Below are 20,529 nucleotides of genomic sequence, written 5' to 3'. Positions count from 1 at the left end.
TATGAAGAGAACATTGAACAGAGACTGAGGGTCACTTTTCAGGCTTCATCATGATTGTTTGTCCAATAAAATCGCAATAAGCTTTGTTACTTTAGATATGAAAAATGCTCAGCTTTCAAATTCTGTCCATTTGATCAATATTCAAACCAAACAAATACTGTTAGTCGCTCTTTAATGTGGTGCGAGAGATCAGTTCAAGCGAAGCCGAGCGCGGGTCAACGCGATCATCCCTTCCACTTTACTACGTTACAGAACAAAATAAACATGAATGAACATCAGAAAATTTGTTGAACTATACAGAACTTACTAAAATCCGTATCACGTCTGTCGTGTAATCGCTCAACCTGAGTCTTTCAACTGCAGAAAGACCTCAATAAAACAGCTTGTAAACAAAAGCAATTCGTTGACCATTAACTTGATAGCCAACAAGAGCGCAATGGCCACCAAGTGGACAGGGGTGAGAATTACAGGTTACAAGTTACAATAGCTTTCAGATTTTTCCCATCACTGCTACAAAAATTCTGTAAATTTTTGGTTAACGTCGCCTCTGTTTAAAAACAACCAACAGCTCCTAATCAAATTGTCACAAAGCAAAGTCTTTATTTGAAGAAATCTGCTCTTAATGGCTAATTTGGAGTTCAACTGCCACAGTTCCTCTAGACACAGTAAATCACCCGCTCACAGACCTGTTAATCGATTTATACTCAAATAAATGAATGCAAACCTGCCAGCATCAAGCACTGAAAGAAACTGCTATAGGCAGGTTGTGAGTGGGGCTACCTGGGATACATATGATAAATTCCCTGCCATTGTTTACTTCAGCTTGGGTGAGCCAATTAAATGCAGCTCAGTGGTGAACGTTCTGTCATGGCAAGCGCTGCGTGTTTGAACCAACTCATGAATAATGGATCAGCGCATGATGCAACCAACGCAGTGCAGCACCAGAGATCTGACAAGAGACTCTGGGAATGGAGGCAATAGCTTCCCCTCTCCCCTCCTCTATCCCCACTAAAGCCAAAATCCATGCTGGGTAAAGACTGAGTGAGGTAACAGCTGTCCCATTGATAAAAGTGTTCAATAGGAGAACATCCTTCTTACCAGTTCAGAGAATTCATTGCTTCCCAAGTCTAACCGCTCCAGTTGCGAAAGCCTATGAATTGACCTGCAACATGACAAGAAAAGAAATCAAAACTCAATTGATATATAAGCTATGGGTTGTAAAAATGCACCTTTAAGTTTAGGATTTAAAAGACTAGTCCACCCAATAAAGAAAAATCTGTAGCAATTTTTCATTTACTTCAATATGCTGCATGTGAGCAAACACCTCTCTCCCAGTTTGGAGAACATTACATCATACAGTCTGGTTTGGAGGGAAGGATGGGCAGTATTATTGGTGGCAGATAAAAATAGTCTTGAACCAGGACATCTGAACAAGTCAGCAAGCATAAACCACCATGTGCAATATGCGTCCCTCTCTAGAGGAGTCCAGAGGTCTTCCTCACTGTGACAAATGACATTGTAGACTACAATGACTCTCTGGTATATATGCTAACTCATGTCACACATTGCTGAGGAATGAACAAAAATGAAAAAAGAAAAACTAAATGACATTCCTCTTCAGGGAAGATAAGAGTTTTATATATTAACGCAATTATTTGAAGTTGCATTAAATTCAAACATCAATATTGCCTTATTTTCTCAGCTGTTATAGTAGGTGTAATGACAAAAGCTCCATCTCTTTAGATTTGAAGGCAGTGTAAGAAAAGAAATTCAAATATAATTTAATTAAAAAAAAATACCAACAAAACAATAAAAAACAGCCTCTTGATGATTCTAAATAAACAAAACATTTGATGAGCCACAGACTCAAGTTTTGTCCTACACCAAACAGTTTTCCTATGCTATTTAATGGCATGTATTTATTTATTGTTCCCATGTTAGCAAGACCCAAATAATTATACATGAAAAAATTACTTACTTTGGCATAGTTTTCAGGTGATTCTCACGAAGCTCCAGGATCCGTAATTTAGACAATCTGAAAAACAGTTTGCAAATAATTTCTTTAAATGAATACACTTTGCATGCGGTATTTGAGCACAACAATATATATTTACAAACCAGTCACAATGCAGTTTAACCAGACGCATTAATATGCCCTTCTTGCTATACATTTTCAATCTTAGCTCTATTTACCTGCCGCAATTAACATTTTGTTACCATCCTCTAAAAGAGCATGAAAAGACTGATTAAAAACAAATGAATCAAATGCAGACAGTCTGTGCAAATACACAGTGTTGTCAGGGCAATTAATTTTTTGTGAATTCCTGCAGAATCTTTTATAAAAGCTAAATGCAACAGCCCTTGACCAATGTCAGCTGCAATAATGAATCCCCTTTTTCCCAATGCAAGTGAAATAACCATTCATTATTAAACCCAATATGAGCCGCAAGAACCCATTTATTCATGAGAGCTTTAGGCAAATCACTGCCAGAATCAGCACCATGCTGCTCCTTGGATACTAAATAACATCTAAAAATAAAAACACTATGATGACAACTACAAGAATGAGACCGACTCAGACAGGTGTCTTTGAGAGCTGTTTCAAAATTCCCAGCAGAGCAGGAACAGAGAGGCCCGCGTTGAAGCTCTTACCTCCCAAAATTGGCAGGCAGGTATTCAAGGAAGGCGTCATTTAAGAAGAGCTGTGTCAAGTTGAGGAGCTGGGTGAAGCCGTCTGGGAGCCTGCAGAAACAGAGAGGTGATCAGACCCTCTCAAAGGCCAGTGCCCTTAAGATTTGATAAGCGTTAAGTACTTCAGGAGCGGTGAGAGCCATCTGTAATCCCTCTACACTTCCCCTTCTACTGGCTATGTTAGCATCCCAGTAAATGGTAGTCACTTGAGGGCTGATTTAATCATAATATGAAGAAAAGGCTCTCTGCAGAAACCATGCACTGGATCCTGAATGTTTGATCCTCTATCATAAACTTCTGAATCAAAGAATTTAAGCTCAGCTTCAGACTGAAGGCCAAACGAATAAATTGAGATAAAAATAGAAATCCATCTCTCCTTGAGCAGAGTTTGGTTCATTTTTAAGGCATGATGTCTACTTACAACATGCAGAATTAATGTACAAATGTGCTTTATAATTCAAAACTATGTTTAAACATTTTTTTTTAAAAGCTGCTAGGTTTTACCTCTTTGTCGCCATCTCTGTTTGAACCCTGAAATTGCAGTTATTTGCGGAGTTATCTTCTTTAATTGGGTTGTGCATCGGCATGGCTCCTCAGCATGGAAGAATCTAATGTTGTCGTCTATCAACGCACCAGTTGTCACTGATGATTGTCGTTTTGAACTTTCTGGATTACAAGCCGCCATCAAAATGACAAGTTTAATTACATTCCAGCTGCTGTAAGAAGAGGCCACAAACGATCCGCACACACGATATAGCCTTCTAGCCGGGACTCCTTTATGTATACAGACGTGACGTAATAACGCATAGACGAACGGCGGAAGCTCATATTTCCTGTGGAAATCCACCATTACCACTCAAATTATAATACATTATTACAAGCTTACCGTTGTGAATCAGGCTATGGTAAGGAGATCGTTTTGAACACTGGCTGGTTATGTACTTGCTCAATTTATTTTGAATAATTTTTAACCAAAGAAAAGTTACGGACTGCAGCTTTAAAGAAAAAAGTATACGTCAAATCTCGATATTTTCATATACTTTTGTCACATGTCTGTTTGTGTTTGGACTTTCTGTTTGTATTCTGATTCGTTCATGTGCTCCTTTGTTCAGTTTCCCACCACTCCTTTGTCCACTCCACTATGGTTACCTTCTTTATTAGTGCATTCTGTTCAGCTGTGTTTGCTTGCTATCTTTGTCTGTGTTTGCCTTCCTGCAACCACTGTGACAATACTGCATGTTCACTTAATACTTTTATCTTAAAGGGTCAGTTCACCCAAAAATGAAAATTCTGTCATTAATTACTCACCCTCATGTCGTTCGACACCCGTAAGACCTCCGTTCATATTCGGAACACAAATGAAGATATTTTAGTTGAAAGCTGATGGCTGAGAAAGGCTTCAGATAGGCCTCCATTGGCATTCAGTACATTTATACTCCCAAGACCCATTAAGGCACTTAAAACGTTGTTACAAAGTCCATCTCACCACAGTGGCTCTACAATAATTGTACGATGCGACGACAATAGTTTTTGTGCGCAAAAAAAAATCAAAATAACACCTTTATCCAACTTGTTCTTGTCTTCCGTGTGTGCCTCCACGACGCATGCCCGAGAATATGATGTAGCGCCGGGGTTCGGGAATCCATGAAATGCACACTTAAGCCCCATTTTGAGAACTACGCCGAGACCTAAAGCACGATCAATGTAGAATCCAACAGCTTAGACACGCGCGTCTTCCTCTGCTTGTAAACAAATCGCTTCTGGGTCATGTGTCCGAACGCCGGATCCGCGTCATATTCTCGCGCATGCGTCGTGGAGGCATGCGCGAGAAAAAAAATATCTTAATTTGTGTTCCGAATATGAACGGTCTTACGGGTGTCGAATGACATGAGGGTGAGTAATTAATGACAGAATTTTCATTTTTGGGTGAACTAACCCTTTAAGTAGACCAGAAACACAACTAATTGCTTCCAATTGAGTGGGAAGAGAATAAATACAGCCAATCCATATACTGTATGATAAAATAAACTGTACATAGTAAATAGAGTTTGAAGGAAATGCAAAAGTAGAAGAAGAAATACTTTAAATTTTTTAATCTTTTTATAGGTATTATTCATATTTTTTATAATACCATATCATATTTGAGGGACTACATGAAATGCTTCTATTTGTAAAAAATAATTACATCACAGTACCATTTAAATAAACTAGTAAAGGCAAGTGAGAACTAATGGTGGCCATAAAATTGAACCTAAAATCTACATGGATTCGTCAACTACCCATATGTACATAATACAACAGTTATCAAACATTTGAGGTTTAAGTCGTTCTGATTCAAAAATGTAAGCAGCTTTACTTACTTGGCTATGGGATTTACACTGGCCTCCACAATTGATAGACATTTACAGCATTTGATGTTGTCTGGAAACTCTTGAATACCTGAAATAAAGCCAATTCTGTTGATACATTTGTGTATAAAGGTACTATAATATACAATTATACAGTACTATATGAATGACCAATGAATTAAAAAAGCAAATATAGAATAAGTTGAGTTAAGGATATACCATTTTTACTAATATCTAACTCCTTTAGATTCACAAGGCTGGCGATGGTGGTTGGCAGGCAGGAGAGGTCATTGTCAGGCATGCTCAACTTCTTGAGCGCTTGACAGTTGAAGAGTTGCTGAGAAAGATGAAAAAATAGAGAGATCTGGTTGAAGGTTGTGTTAAATTTTTGGGTGGAACTGACTGAGTATTACAGTGTATGCACAGCCATCATCAAGGCCTTGAGGGAAGCCCTACCTGTAATAATTTCATCACAGGCCGCATGAATCTAAGCAATGGTCTTGATTATGTTCTGTGTTGTCCAGCTTGTTAAAATAAAAATATGGATTTTCCCACTACACTTAACCCCAGTTTAACATATTTTTAAACCACAGTTAACACTGTGGGTAAAACTACATTTTACACCTGTATTTTTTAATAGATGTTTTTGGACAACCAGAGTGATGACATGTCCACAGATGGACAAGCTGTTATTTGAAATTAATGTATTTAACCAAATACTTTAATAAACTTACTTAAAAATATCCAAGACATTGGAATATGTCCTACAACTTTACATTATCACTTATTACCCCTCACTACCATCTCATACAGTAATGTTTAATTTATTTACTATAATAAATTCAAAAACCCTTATGATGCCAAATAAAAGGAGGACCGTGACGTCGCCCGGTATGGCGCAGCCGGGGCCCCACCCTGGAGCCAGGCCTGGGGTTGGGGCTCGTATGCGAGCGCCTGGTGGCCGGGCCTTCCCCCACGGGGTCCGGCCGGGCTCAGCCCGAAGGAGCGACGTGGGGACACCTTCCCGTGGGCCCACCACTCACGGGAGGGACCGTAAGGGGCCGGTGCAAAGCGAATCGGGCAGCAGTCGAAGGCGGGGGCCTAGACGACCCGATCCCTGGACGCGGAAACTGGCTCTTGGGACATGGAATGTCACCTCGCTGGCGGGGAAAGAGCCTGAGCTTGTGCGTGAGGTTGAGAGGTTCCGACTAGAGATAGTCGGAATCACCTCCACGCACGGCTTGGGCTCTGGAACCACACTTCTCGAGAGGGGATGGACTCTTCACCACTCTGGAGTTGCCCATGGTGAGAGGCGGCGGGCTGGTGTGGGTTTGCTTATAGCCCCCCAGCTCTGCCGCCATGTGTTGGAGTTTACCCCGGTGAACGAGAGGGTCGTTTCCCTGCGGCTTCGGCTCGGGGATAGGTCTCTCACTGTTGTGTGTGCCTACGGGCCAAACGGCAGTGCAGAGTACCCGACCTTCTTGGTGTCCCTGGGAGGGGTGCTGGAGAGTGCTCCGACTGGGGACTCCGTCGTTCTACTGGGGGACTTCAACGCCCACGTGGGCAATGACAGTGAAACCTGGAGGGGCGTGATTGGGAGGAACGGCCCCCCTGATCTGAACCCGAGTGGTGTTCAGTTATTGGACTTCTGTGCTAGTTACAGTTTGTCCATAACGAACACCATGTTCAAGCATAAGGGTGTCCATCAGTGCACATGGCACCAGGACACCCTAGGTCGTAGGTCAATGATCGACTTCGTGGTCGTTTCATCTGACCTGCGGCCGTATGTCTTGGACACTCGGGTGAAGAGAGGGGCGGAGCTGTCAACTGATCACCACCTGGTAGTGAGTTGGATCCGATGGCGGGGGAGGAAGCTGGATAGACTCGGTAGACCCAAACGTACTGTGAGGGTCTGCTGGGAACGTTTGGCCGAGTCTCCTGTCAGAGAGATCTTCAACTCCTGCCTCCGGCAGAGCTTCGACCGGATCCCGAGGGAGGCTGGAGATATTGAGTCCGAGTGGACCATGTTCTCCACCTCCATTGTCAAAGCGGCTGCTCGGAGCTGTGGACGCAAGGTCTCCGGTGCCTGTCGAGGCGGCAATCCCCGAACCCGGTGGTGGACACCGGAAGTAAGGGATGCCGTCAAGCTGAAGAAGGAGTCCTATCGGGCCTGGCTGGCTTGTGGGACTCCTGAGGCAGCTGACAGGTACCGGCAGGCTAAACGGACTGCAGCCCGGGTGGTTGTGGAGGCAAAAACTCGGGCCTGGGAGGAGTTCGGTGAGGCCATGGAAAAGGACTATCGGCTGGCCTCGAAGAGATTCTGGCAAACCGTCCGGCGCCTCAGGAGGGGGAAGCAGTGCCCTACCAACGCTGTTTACAGTGGCGATGGGCGGCTGTTGACCTCAACTGGGGATGTTGTCGGACGGTGGAAGGAATACTTCGAGGATCTCCTCAATCCCGCCGTCACGTCTTCCATTGAGGAAGCAGAGGCTGGGGGCTCAGAGGAGGACTCGTCCATCACCCGGGCTGAAGTCACCGAGGTGGTCAAGAAACTCCTCGGTGGCAAGGCACCGGGGGTGGATGAGATCCGCCCTGAGTACCTCAAGTCTCTGGATGTTGTGGGGCTGTCTTGGCTGACACGCCTCTGCAGCATCGCGTGGCGGTCGGGGACAGTGCCTCTGGGATGGCAGACCGGGGTGGTGGTTCCTCTTTTTAAAAAGGGGGACCGGAGGGTGTGTTCCAACTATAGGGGGATCACACTTCTCAGCCTCCCCGGGAAAGTCTATGCCAGGGTACTGGAGAGGAGAATTCGGCCGATAGTTGAACCTCGGATTCAGGAGGAACAGTGTGGTTTTCGTTCTGGTCGTGGAACACTGGACCAGCTCTATACCCTCTTCAGGGTGCTGGAGGGTTCATGGGAGTTTGCCCAACCAGTCCACATTTGTTTTGTGGATTTGGAGAAGGCATTCGACTGTGTCCCTCGCGGCGTCCTGTGGAGGGTGCTGGGGGAATATGGGGTCCGGGGTCCTTTGCTGAGGGCTGTCCGGTCCCTGTATGACCGAAGCAGGAGTTTGGTCCGCATTGCCGGCAGTAAGTCAGACTTGTTCCCGGTGCATGTTGGACTCCGGCAGGGCTGCCCTTTGTCGCCGGTTCTGTTCATAATTTTTATGGACAGAATTTCTAGGCGCAGCCAAGGGCCGGAGGGTGTCAGGTTTGGGGACCACACGGTTTCGTCTCTGCTCTTTGCGGATGACGTTGTCGTGTTGGCCCCTTCTAACCAGGACCTTCAGCATGCACTGGGACGGTTTGCAGCCGAGTGTGAAGCGGCTGGGATGGGGATCAGCACCTCCAAATCCGAGGCCATGGTCCTCAGTCGGAAAAGGGTGGCTTGCCCACTTCAGGTTGGTGGAGAGTTCCTGCCTCAAGTGGAGGAGTTCAAGTATCTAGGGGTCTTGTTCACGAGTGAGGGAAGGATGGAACGGGAGATTGACAGACGGATCGGTGCAGCTTCTGCAGTAATGCGGTCGATGTACCGGTCTGTCGTGGTGAAGAAAGAGCTAAGCCGTAAGGCGAAGCTCTCGATTTACCGGTCAATCTACGTTCCTACTCTCACCTATGGTCATGAGCTTTGGGTCATGACCGAAAGGACAAGATCCCGGATACAGGCGGCCGAAATGAGCTTTCTCCGCAGGGTGGCTGGGCGCTCCCTTAGAGATAGGGTGAGAAGCTCAGTCACTCGGGAGGAACTCGGAGTAGAGCCGCTGCTCCTCCACATCGAGAGGGGACAGCTGAGGTGGCTCGGGCATCTGTTCCGGATGCCTCCTGAACGCCTTCCCGGGAAGGTGTTTCGGGCATGTCCAACCGGGAGGAGGCCCCGGGGAAGACCAAGGACACGCTGGAGGGACTATGTCTCCCGGCTGGCCTTGGAACGCCTCGGTGTCCCCCCGGAAGAGCTAGAGGAAGTGTCTAGGGAGAGGGAAGTCTGGGCATCTCTGCTTAGACTGCTGCCCCCGCGACCCGGCCCCGGATAAGCGGAAGAAGATGGATGGATGGATAATAAATATGCAAGGAATAACTGATGACAGGCTGCTGAATTATTAGAAAATAATGCACACCCAAGGTGGTAATTCGTGGTTGTTACACCTCAGGTGTGCATTATTTTCTAATTATTCAACGGGCCGGAATCAATTATTCTGCTTATATTACATTTACCAGACCTCAAGACATTGTTCAGATGTTGTATTTCAAGACATTTGTCAGGGTTTTTGTCCTTAAAATGCTTTTGTTTGTAGGACTAATTTCTTATACAGCTCATCCCACGCCTCTGTTGCCAATTCCAAAATGTAATTTTAGAAATAGTATCGGGAGTCTTGAGCCATTGATTGCACACCTTCGAACATGCATCAACCAATCAGATTCAAACATTCAACAGCCCCATAGTAGAAATATCTTTTTTTTTTTAAATACTATGTCCTAACAGTAGAATGGTTTGAAAAATATCTTCTATAAGGTTTCATATATGTTCCTACAGATAACTTTAAAACCATTTAAAAATCAACCAATATCAAAGTCATTCTTCCTCCTTATGGTTCTTGTTTGATATTTACAGCAAGGAGTTCAAAAACAACACCCAGGAACTAGGGAGATTTTATTTTTATTTTTATATGCTTATATATTTTGTCACAAAACATAGCCATGTCAACTGTCACACAATCTGTTTGGTATTTTTGAGCTGACAAACATCTTGAAGTCTCAATTCATTAATTCAATCATTCACTGAAGTGAATACTAAAAAATGTGTCATGGGTTCCACAAAAATATTAATCAGAAATGTTTTCTAAATTTTTCAACATTGATAATAATATGAAATGTTTCTTGAGCACCAAATCAGCTTATTAGAATGATTTATGAAGGATCATGAGACACTGAAGACTGGAGTAATGGCTGTTGAAAACCTGACTACCCAAGATGAATAAGTTAAGCATGAACAACAGTTTTAAACATGAAACACTGTGTAAACCTTTGGCACTGAGTTCAAGTGTGAACATACTTACTTGAAAGCTTATCAAGGAGTATATCTGAATAAATACTATAGTATAGACAAAATAATCAATAATTTTAATAAGCTTCAATTATGGAACACTTTTAGTGCTTTAAAAGGTAAAAATCACATAAAAACAATTCCATGCACAATTTTGCTGTGCTGCTGTATAAGATGATGTTCAGGAGTTGATGTATCCACTGTTAGGCAGATATTATGCATGTTTAAGCTGACACTTGACAACTTACCTTAGGCAGCTCCTCAATCTGGTTGGCGTCAAGGTAGAGCTCTTCTAGTGTGCGCTCGAAGCTGAAGATCTCCTTAGGGACCTGCTGCAGGCTACAGTGGGAATAATCCAGCACTGAGATGACCTCCTCCTCCCCCCGGAAGCATCGACAGGGCACCAGGCGGCCGATGATCTTCCTCTTAGTAGTCATCTCCAGACACTGCACTTTAGGAAGAGAAAGGAAAAGAACATGCTAGTTTATGACAGAAAAAGACATACAGAAAGGGGATTCTTATAAGTATATAGCTGATTCACTTAATCACACACATATTCACACAAATAACTTTCTATATTATTAAAAAAGCTGCCTTATCCTGCTGCACAGGGTTCTATAAGTACATAAGAGGCAGAGATGGTAGACCTTACCAAGATCCCTCATAAAATGCACCATCCCCTTAATTTGAACCATGAGATTAGCATCATAAGGCGACTGATAACATAATATCTGCCCTATAAAACAAAGACAATCTGACATAAAGACTCAATGCTGTACTTCAGAGGTGTTAGTGTGCAGTAACCTGTGTCATAAATCAAGCAGTTTATCTGATTTAGTTTATCATGAAAGTTCATTTAACACCTATGAGAGAAACCCGTCTGGGAGCTAATCGCAAATATCAGTCAGCGAAAAAGGAAGCAGTATAAAACAAAATTGCTTATATCAATCAACTGTGACGAGATATGCCTCTACTGCCTCTGTCCTGACAAGAAGCCGAAGAGAGAGAGGAAACATGGCAGGCATTGTAATGTTCTTCGGGGACGGAACACGCTGCTAAAACAATGTTTGAGAGGGCATTAGGGAATAATGTCTGAAATGAAAGACAAGCTGCGCTAATGCAGAGTGCTTTTGTCCCTTGCAAATGCAAATGTATCACTGATAATTAAAACATCCTCCACTCAGCAAAGAGAAGCAGCAGCTCTGGATGAATGACTACACAGAGGATTCTGGAGATTAAAATTTCAGGAAGAGTTAGTGTAAGAGAGTGGAGACTTTAGGCTGCTATTGCTTGAACACAGCAATCAAATATTATCCTGCTGCTAAAAAAAAAGATCTAAAATGTAACGTTTATGTATTTGAATGCAAATATAATTTCCATATATTTGGATTTACACAGTTTTCACATAAAAATGAATAAACTTGCTATGCATATTTGTCAGGCATACATAAATGAATATCACACATAAATAAAAGGATAGAAAACAGGCAAGATTTCTGTAATAGTCCTATTTTTATTTTAAATACACAGTAACCAGGTTTATATACACTCACCTAAAGGATTATTAGGAACACTATACTAATACTGTGTTTGACCCCCTTTCACCTTCAGAACTGCCAATTCTACGTGGTATTGATTCAACAAGGTGCTGAAAGCATTATTTAGAAATGTTGGCCCATATTGATAGGATAGCATCTTGCAGTTGATGGAGATTTGTGGAATGCACATCCAGGGCACTAAGCTCCCGTTCCACCACATCCCAAAGATGCTCTATTGGGTTGAGATCTGGTGACTGTGGGGGCCATTTTAGTACAGTGAACTCATTGTCATGTTCAAGAAACCAATTTGAAATGATTCGAGCTTTGTGACATGGTGCATTATCCTGCTGGAAGTAGCCATCAGAGGATGGGTACATGGTGGTCAAAGGGATGGACATGGTCAGAAACAATGCTCAGGTAGGCCGTGGCATTTAAATGATGCCCAATTGGTACTAAGGGGCCTAAAGTGTGCCAAGAAAACATCCCCCACACCATTACACCACCACCACCAGCCTGCACAGTGGTAACAAGGCATGATGGATCCATGTTCTCATTCTGTTTACGCCAAATTCTGACTCTACCATCTGAATCTCTCGACAGAAATCAAGAGTCATCAGACCAGGCAACATTTTTCCAGTCTTCAAATGTCCAATTTTAGTGAGCTTGTGCAAATTGTAGCCTCTTTTTCCTATTTGTAGTGGAGATGAGTGGTACCCGATGGGGTCTTCTGCTGTTGTAGCCCATCCGCCTCAAGGTTGTGCGTGTTGTGGCTTCACAAATGCTTTGCTGCATACCTCGGTTGTAACGAGTGGTTATTTCAGTCAAAGTTGCTCTTCTTTCAGCTTGAATCAGTCGGCCCATTCTCCTCTGACCTCCAGCATCAACAAGGCATTTCCGCCCACAGGACTGCCGCATTCTGGATGTTTTTCCCTTTTCACACCATTCTTTGTAAACCCTAGAAATGGTTGTGCGTGAAAATACCAGTAACTGAGCAGATTGTGAAATACTCAGACCGGCCCGTCTGGCACCAACAACCATGCCACGCTCAAAATTGCTTAAATCACCTTTCTTTCCCATTCTGATATTCAGTTTGGAGTTCAGGAGATTGTCTTGACCAGGACCACACCCCTAAATGCATTGAAGCAACTGCCATGTGATTGGTTGATTAGATAATTGCATTAATGAGAAATTGAACAGGTGTTCCTAATAATCCTTTAGGTGAGTGTATGTATGTATCAAAAATAAATCTAATTTGTTTTTGTTACAGAAGCACACTCGGAGACAGAGAAATGCAGTGCAAGGGAGATTTATTGACAACACTTAAACTGTGCCGATGAAATCTGGTAAATTAGGGGCGGCAGTGGCTCAGTGGTTCACGTAGGTTGTCTACAAACCGGAAGGTTGGTGGTTCGATCCCCGGTTCCACCTGACCAAGTGTCGAGGTGTCCATGAGCAAGACACCTAATCCCAGCTGCTCCTAACGAGCTGGATGGCGCCTTGCATGGCTGACACCGCCGTCGGTGTATGAATGAGTGTGTGAATGGGTGAATGTGAGGCAAAATGTAAAGCGCTTTGGATGGCCGTAGGTCTGTTAAAAGCGCTATATAAATGCAGTCCATTTAAATTGGCAGAGCCTTGTAAACTTCAAATGTGAGGAATGGATGGTCAGTCCAATCTTATGGATCTTACAAACTTTGGCAAGCGTAGACGAGTGAGGAACCAGTCAGATGCACACCCCTCGATCAACTTTGTTGGAGTGGAGAAACTCGGGTAACACGCTGGAGAGGCATGCTTCACTTCATACAAACGAGACTGGACAAATGACTGAGGTGAGGTGTGTGCTTAAATAGCTGTACTGATGAGGGAGAAGATGAAGTGAAGGAGGATGCTGGGAAATGAAGTGATGAAGTGACAAGTGACTGTAACATCATCTCCCCTCCCTGGAGGCGCGTCCTTGCACCATAAACTGTTGTAAGCTGTAGCTATCTCTGGACGCTGGTCGGGGGCTGTAGCCCTCTCTGGACGCTGGTCGGAGACAAGGGACGTCACTGGGCTCTGGTCGGAGAGAGGGGACGTCACTGGGCTCTGATTCTGGCCCGGAAGACCAAAAATGGGCAATTTTCTGAAGAGCTGTCTTGAAGGCCATGATAGGTGGGTCTGTAAGCTTTGCCTGCAGGTCCGCGCTGTTCGAAACAGCTTTCCTTGCCCGAGGGAAGACTGGTGACCTGGCTGAGGGTTCTTTCACTAGGACTGACACAAAAAGTTGGGATATAGGAATGGAATGAGAGTCTGGAACTGTTTCCTCGACCATGTAGGAAGATCCACACACCCACAGAATGTAATCGATGTACCTCTCCAAAGAGTACGTGGTGGCATCAGCTGGAAATCGCCTAAAGTGTGGATCATCTAATCTGCTCCAAAGGATTGTCTTGAGGGTTGCATTGTTCCAGGGTACCTGGTACGCAAGTTCGATATATTACTCGATATGGCGGTAGTCCTGGGAGATGGAGAGAAGCAGAGCGGCTGGGTCCTGTGGGATGAGGAACATGCCCATCGCACTGCGGTCTACAGAAGCACACTCGGCACTATGTTTCACTTCACACAAACGAGACCAGACAAATGACTGAGGTGAGGTGTGTGCTTCAATAGCTGTACTGATGAGGGAGAAGATGAGGTGCAGGTGTGCGTGATCATGAAGCGCATGCAGGTGAGAATCAAGGAGGATGCTGGGAAATGCAAGTACAGAAGTGACGGGTGACCATGTGACTATCAGTTTTAATCTCATACATTGTAACTTATTGAATATTGCTTGTTCCACACACAGCTAACCATATTTTTTCATACTTTTTAATTGAATAAATGTAATTTATTCACAATTAATATTTTATGCTGATTCTAAACAAACCTCTGAATATTTGAAGGGTAGAGTACAATATATATACAGTATATACCTGAATTCAAAGCAAAGATATTTGTTCTTCCTGCCTGAGCAAACATTTTTTACCACGAAGATGTATAATTTGCTCATTTGAATAATTGGCTGGTCCAAGCATACCCCTTCATTATGCATGCATGTGCAGAATGTGAAATAGTAATCTAAATGGATTGAAATGTTATATGCATTTCAAATACAAAATGCATTTAAATTCAGCCCTAGATATTTTTTTATTAGTCTATGAAGTTCCTCATATGGGAGATACAAAGTTATTTTATATTATTGTGTGAGCAACTGAGCATGTCACTTCCTCTCGCTGATGATGTCCTCTTGAGAGGTGATGCATAGTAACTAAACCAATAGGCAAGGATGATGCAAGAAGAAGGAAGGGTTACAGGAGAGGTGATACTTTAAGTAAATGAATTGGATGAAAACAGACTAAGTGTCTGGAGGGGGCATAATTATTTCGTAAGACCACTCCAAAAACATGCAATATCACTTCAGACCGTTGTATCTGCTTTATCTGGTCTCCTTACAGGCTTATGATCTAACATCCTTCCATCTGAATGACCGCCACATGCCGAGAACTGTCATCCACCATGTTAAAGGAAAAACAATGTTTCCGTGGGGATTGTGAGATAACAAAACAATGGCCTGAGATAAATGGTTTTCTTTTAGGAGATGTGCTTGGAGAGAGAGATGATCAGTTCTGATAAGATAAAGTCATGTTCACCCACCAGAAAATAAAAACGTCTCAGATAAGATAGCAGATTTTTCTCATCTGATTCACTTGTATGTGAACCCTAACCATTTGTACAGCCCCTATGGGTCCTTCAGTGTCCTCCTTTTGGATCCTGAGAAAAGATAATGCCAAGGTGCCACTAAAGTCATCACGGGAGCTGAATGAAAATTAATTTACATAACAAAAGCCTGAATTGACAAATTTCTCTTTAAAAATTATTTAAATACACCCAAAACATGCATAACATGAGACATTGTGAAGGGCAAAATATACATGTGACATGTTACAAAGAACTAATGAATTAAAAATAATAATAAATAAACTACTGGTCAAAAGGTTTGTTTGGGGTCACTAAGATATTTTAAAAATAAATTATTATTTTTAAATAGCATAAATTAATCAAAAGTTACAGATTCCTATTTTTTTTAAATAAATGCTGTTCTTTTCAACTTTCTATTCATAAAAAAATCCTAGAAAATAAATTAACAGTTTCCACAAAAATACTAAGCAGTTCAACTGGTTTCAACATTGATAATAATAGGAAATGTTTTTCAAGAATCAAATCAGCATATTAGAATGATTTCTGAAAGACGTGACATTGAAGACTTGAGTAATGATGCTGAAAATTCACCTTTACCATACATTTGAAAATACATTAAAATAGAAAACAGTTATTTTAAATTGTAATAATATTTCACAATATTATCAATTTTCACCATATTTTTTATCAAATAAATGCAGCCATAGTGAGCATAAGAGACTTTAAAAAGCAACCTCAGAATTTTGAAGGTTAGAGTACAATCAATATATATATATAGTATATTCATGAATTCAAAGCGAATATATTTGTTCCACGAGCAACATATAATAAATAATTTGCTAATTTGAATAATTGGCTGGTCCAAGCATACCCCTTCATTATGCATGGACTTGCAGAATATAAAGTAGTTATACACAAGAATATGTTTTCATGGTAAACTTTTCATTCCATTTATATTCATTATTCAAGTATGCAAAGAGTATACAAACACTCGCCCATCCGTCACACCAATATACACTGTGATGTTTAAATTCAAATTGTTAGTGTACTGAATACAATTTCGGAATATGTTACCAGAGCACAATACAACCATATTTTAAGATTTTTTAAAAAGTTGTTTAATGTCTTGTCTTAAGACATACTGTATATGAAAGCCAGATACTATTTATATAATCTGTTTATTTGAAAGTTCTTCTGTACAGTTAGTTTAGATTCTTTTTCATTAAGTGCACCTTCCTCTCATTATTGGGATTATAATTCCTCAGGAGGAAATGTTTGGTTGATTGCTACATTACACAAATTAATTACAGTAATCATCCACTGTTTCATACGTCTGCCAGTTTACTGTGGGTACACACATGCCACAAGTCGGTAATGAGAGCACCCTTGATTTTGGTTCAGGGGAGACATGGAGAGCAAATCTGTTATGTGAGATATTCTGACTACCATTGTTGTCTTTAATTTTCTAAAATGAAAACTAATGTTAAACTCTAAAGGAATGGAGAGAAACATTAGCGCAAATAAACATTAAGATTTAATATGAATGTATAAAGGACATTAATAGTGTGATTAATAGTAATTGAATCGTGATCATGATTTCAACTTCTCGATTAATTGAGCATAATTGAGCATAATCGTCTGTGATACTGGCCAGCTGGTTATTTATCCTGAAACCATTTTTTCTTTAATTTGCCATTTCCGTTATCTTGCATTGATAACAAGCCTCCATGAGCTTGGGGTTGCCAGTAAATCCCCCAATTAGAATTTTTCTCTTAAATGGATACATTTTCTTCCTGGTGTTTTACTTAATCTTCCCATTATTGTTTCCAATTGTGCTGAATAAATGCAGTTATGCAACATCCGTGCTACATACTACATAAGTCTTTTTTGTTTTAAATTAAAAAAGGGTAACATAATTTTGAATTATTGTAATTAATATAAGGAATTCCACTGTTTTAGTGTTCGAGAGAATATTCTTTTCATAATTTAGAGAGTGTATTTTATACGGTATGTGATAAAAGATTTGAGCTTGTGTGAAATGGCAAAAATTAACAAAATGTTCTTATTTGAGAATTTTCTTTTTACAAGCATAAGGAATAATCATGATCCAAATATATGAGCAAAATAATCATTATCAGTTTAACCATCTATCATGAGGAAAGTGTGGAGGACAATATTATTAACTTAAAAAAAAAAAAAAAAAATGTAACCACATTTGCTACTTGTCAAAATGGTGTTCGTTTCGCTTTGGTAAATAACACATTTAGTCCTGGTTCGCTTAGCATTCACACTGTCATTTTTAACACTGAACCTAAAAACACAGAAACAAAAAACAGCTTTCGTGATGTACATTTTGCAACGGAACTTGTCGAACATCCAAAATGCTGTGAGCTGTGAGTGCTGTGTGCAATTACTGTATGTGCATATGATGGTATATGATGGAGCTGACAACAGAGCTTATACAATGTGTAAACGAGTCAAAACAGTGGCAGGAATCCCTCCATCACACACAAATGAAGATCTGCTCCGAGGAGATGCGGTTCTGAAACATGTACCGCATTGTGATGGGCATCTGGGTTTGGGTTTTTTGGCCGGTTCAACATGTAGAATCGGTGTTGGCCCGTCGGTGAGAGAAAACTCTGATTGGCTGTTCAGCTTAGCGAATGAGTCAGTGCACGAGAATAAGAGCAAAAGTGATGAAAGCCAGCAAGTAAATCAAAATTTAACAGAGAGAAGGCTGTTATAATTTTATGTCATCTTTACTGAGCAACACTGTGCCAATATTTTCATAATAACATAAGCGAAGTGGAATAAAAAACGTGATCAGCTTGATTGATATTCAAAATGGTAAGCAAGCGCTGCTTTGTTTATGGTTTGTATACCTGCAGTCTTAGTTTCGATTTCCCTTTTTGAATGACAAATATGACAAATTTATCTGCTTAAAAGACAGTTATCTCCTTCACATGCAGGCACAGAATGCGCGTGCTAGTTGACAGTCACCTGTAGTCCTTTTGGTGTGTTCAGGTGCTGTTTTTTTCCCAGACGCGAGGTGACAAAGTCGCCTTATTTTACACTGTTAAAGAGTTGGATTCTCATGCTAAACATGGCCAAAATAAATAAAAAAACAAGTTGGACGTATGAAGGAGTATTTCTGAGACAAATACACTCCCTCAGGATTCGATTATGTTTCGCAAAGTTTTTTCTGAGTATAGAGACAAAGCGCATTTAGGCCCTGCCCACACCTGGGGGGAAAACAATTTCAACACTCTCCATTGACTTTGTATTGCGTGAATTGGCCTCCTTGTCATTTTTGACTTATAACAAAAAACAGAACAATGTCTAAAAGCTAATATGTGACAAAGTGTACAGCAAACAAGCTAAAAATCACAGAAATACGTTTTTATAAGCTGCCGACCCAAAAAAACGAGAGTTTAAGGAGACAAAAGTGGATACAGGCAATAAGATGTGAAGCTTCAGCAGGAAGAATGGGTACATTTTGGGATCCTGACACTCGGTATGCCTACGTGTGACATTTTGTCACTGTTAAGTCAAATATCCAAATGTCAGTTTTATATATTATATTTCCTGTCGCTGGTTACATTCCCCTCTAGTGGGTGTAGTTCTCAGTGTAATATAACATGTCACGCTCTGGCTCAATGGCCTTAAACGCTTGTTTTTTGAGTCAACAGCTTATAAAAACTTCTGGGTTTTTGGTTCTGGGTTTTGTTTAGCTTGTTTGCTGTACAAATTGTCACATATCAGCTTTTAGACATTGTTCTGTTTTTTGTTATAAGTCCTAAATGACAAGGAGGCCGCTTCACGCAATACAAAGTCAATGGAGATGGTTGGATTGTTTTCCCCCCGGTGGGCGTGGTTTTCAGATTATGACGCGTGTAACTCTGTCTCTATGGTGCTGTATGACGGCATAAAGGGCAGAATTGCTTGTATGGCCACTTCTCCCAGATGAGCGTGTGAGCACATCAACCAGAGCGAAAGCAAGAACATGTCCATCAACGAGCTTCGTTCCGGTTACGGAGGCCGTCGGTGGCGCTGTAATTTTGTTTTTAGACCACGAAATCAATGGTCTAAATGTCAATGTCACTAAAGAAGTGTGTTTTTAGTTGCGAGGGAAAGATAACCTTGTTCAGCTTCCCAAATAACCCAGCGTTAAGTTTTTACGTTAAGTTTGTTTTTCCGGAGCAGCACCGGAGTTCTGCAAGTGTGTTTGTTTGTTCCCGGTCATGAGTCGAAACCGCAGACGGAGAGTGAAACTGCATCAAATGTCTGTGTTTTGTTGGCAATCGCGCGCAAGTGCATATAATGTAAACAACACGAATGTATAGTGAAATTAAAGTTATCCAGGGTTAATACCATGATGTATTTTGTGTGTGTGTGTGTGCGCGCTCGTGATTCTTTAGCTCCGCCAACTGCACGAGCTCGGTTGTTTTCGGAAAGAATCGGTACAGCGTATCTGTCTTTTATAAATATAATAAAACTAAAGACTCTTCGGAGATATGAAGGATGCAATACTACTCTATAGGTACTCAAGATTAACATGAGACTGGAAGAAATTGTGTGTGTGTTATGTACTCTTTAAGGACACAAAATTTAATAAAAATTTGTACAAAAAATGATTACACTAGAAACAGCCCCTGACATGACAGCACGTTGCTATGCAACACAAAATAACGATCCACCATGGGAGATGCGCAGTGATATGGTAAACGGGTCAAAGCTGTTGAATCGTGGAATATAACACGGCTGGATCACTGTACTGGCCAATCAGCATTCCGAACCAGAACTATCCATTTAATGACCTTAAATCCAACACAGAGCAACAACATTTGTATCCAATAGGAAAGCCAGCAGCCGAGTACATACACAAGCAAAGTCTTGAGTGATTTCACAGAGTAGCCAGATCTGCCCAGGGTGCTATGGAAACTGCATGACGCAAGAGCAGCTTCTGCAAAGGCGAGAGGACACATTCACAAGTTTCCCAGCTCCGCTCTAGCAAAATGGCTTAATTTCTGTCTTGCAGTCGCCTCACATAAAGACATCTCCGATAATTCACTGCCATTCCCGTAGAGGATAACTCTAATGACTTTGGTGAAGCCAGGCCGCATTATGTGAGATCTACAGAGAGCGGAGGTGCCACAAGATGAAATGCTATCAGTGCCGCTCCTCAGCCGGTGAA

The 20,529-nt window shown here is 41.7% G+C and overlaps 1 protein-coding gene across 7 annotated transcripts in view; it reads right to left on the bottom strand.

The window, feature by feature from the left end:
• The window catches only part of lrrc7 (leucine rich repeat containing 7), a 93,258-nt gene that overhangs the window by 39,075 nt on the left and 33,654 nt on the right, over positions 1–20,529 (bottom strand). For 6 of the 7 annotated variants that reach the window (XM_079840591.1, XM_079840592.1, XM_079840596.1 and 3 more), the window contains exons 1-6: positions 10,329–10,523; positions 5,259–5,376; positions 5,052–5,130; positions 2,653–2,742; positions 1,979–2,035; positions 1,099–1,162 (exon numbers count right to left, since the gene is read on the bottom strand). In XM_079840591.1, coding sequence (XP_079696717.1) covers positions 1,099–1,162; positions 1,979–2,035; positions 2,653–2,742; positions 5,052–5,130; positions 5,259–5,376; positions 10,329–10,517 — 597 coding nt within the window. In that variant the 5' untranslated portion in view covers positions 10,518–10,523. Of the gene's footprint in view, positions 1–1,098; positions 1,163–1,978; positions 2,036–2,652; positions 2,743–5,051; positions 5,131–5,258; positions 5,377–10,328; positions 10,532–20,529 lie in introns of those variants that run through there. The other variant, XM_079840597.1, reaches the window with a different exon arrangement.

The sequence above is a fragment of the Gobio gobio genome, assembly GCF_949357685.1.
Source record: "Gobio gobio genome assembly, chromosome: 17".
Classification (NCBI taxonomy): Eukaryota; Metazoa; Chordata; class Actinopteri; order Cypriniformes; family Gobionidae; genus Gobio; species Gobio gobio.
The sequence above is the reverse complement of the archived record's forward strand: the minus strand, read 5'-3'. Positions and strand labels throughout refer to the sequence as shown.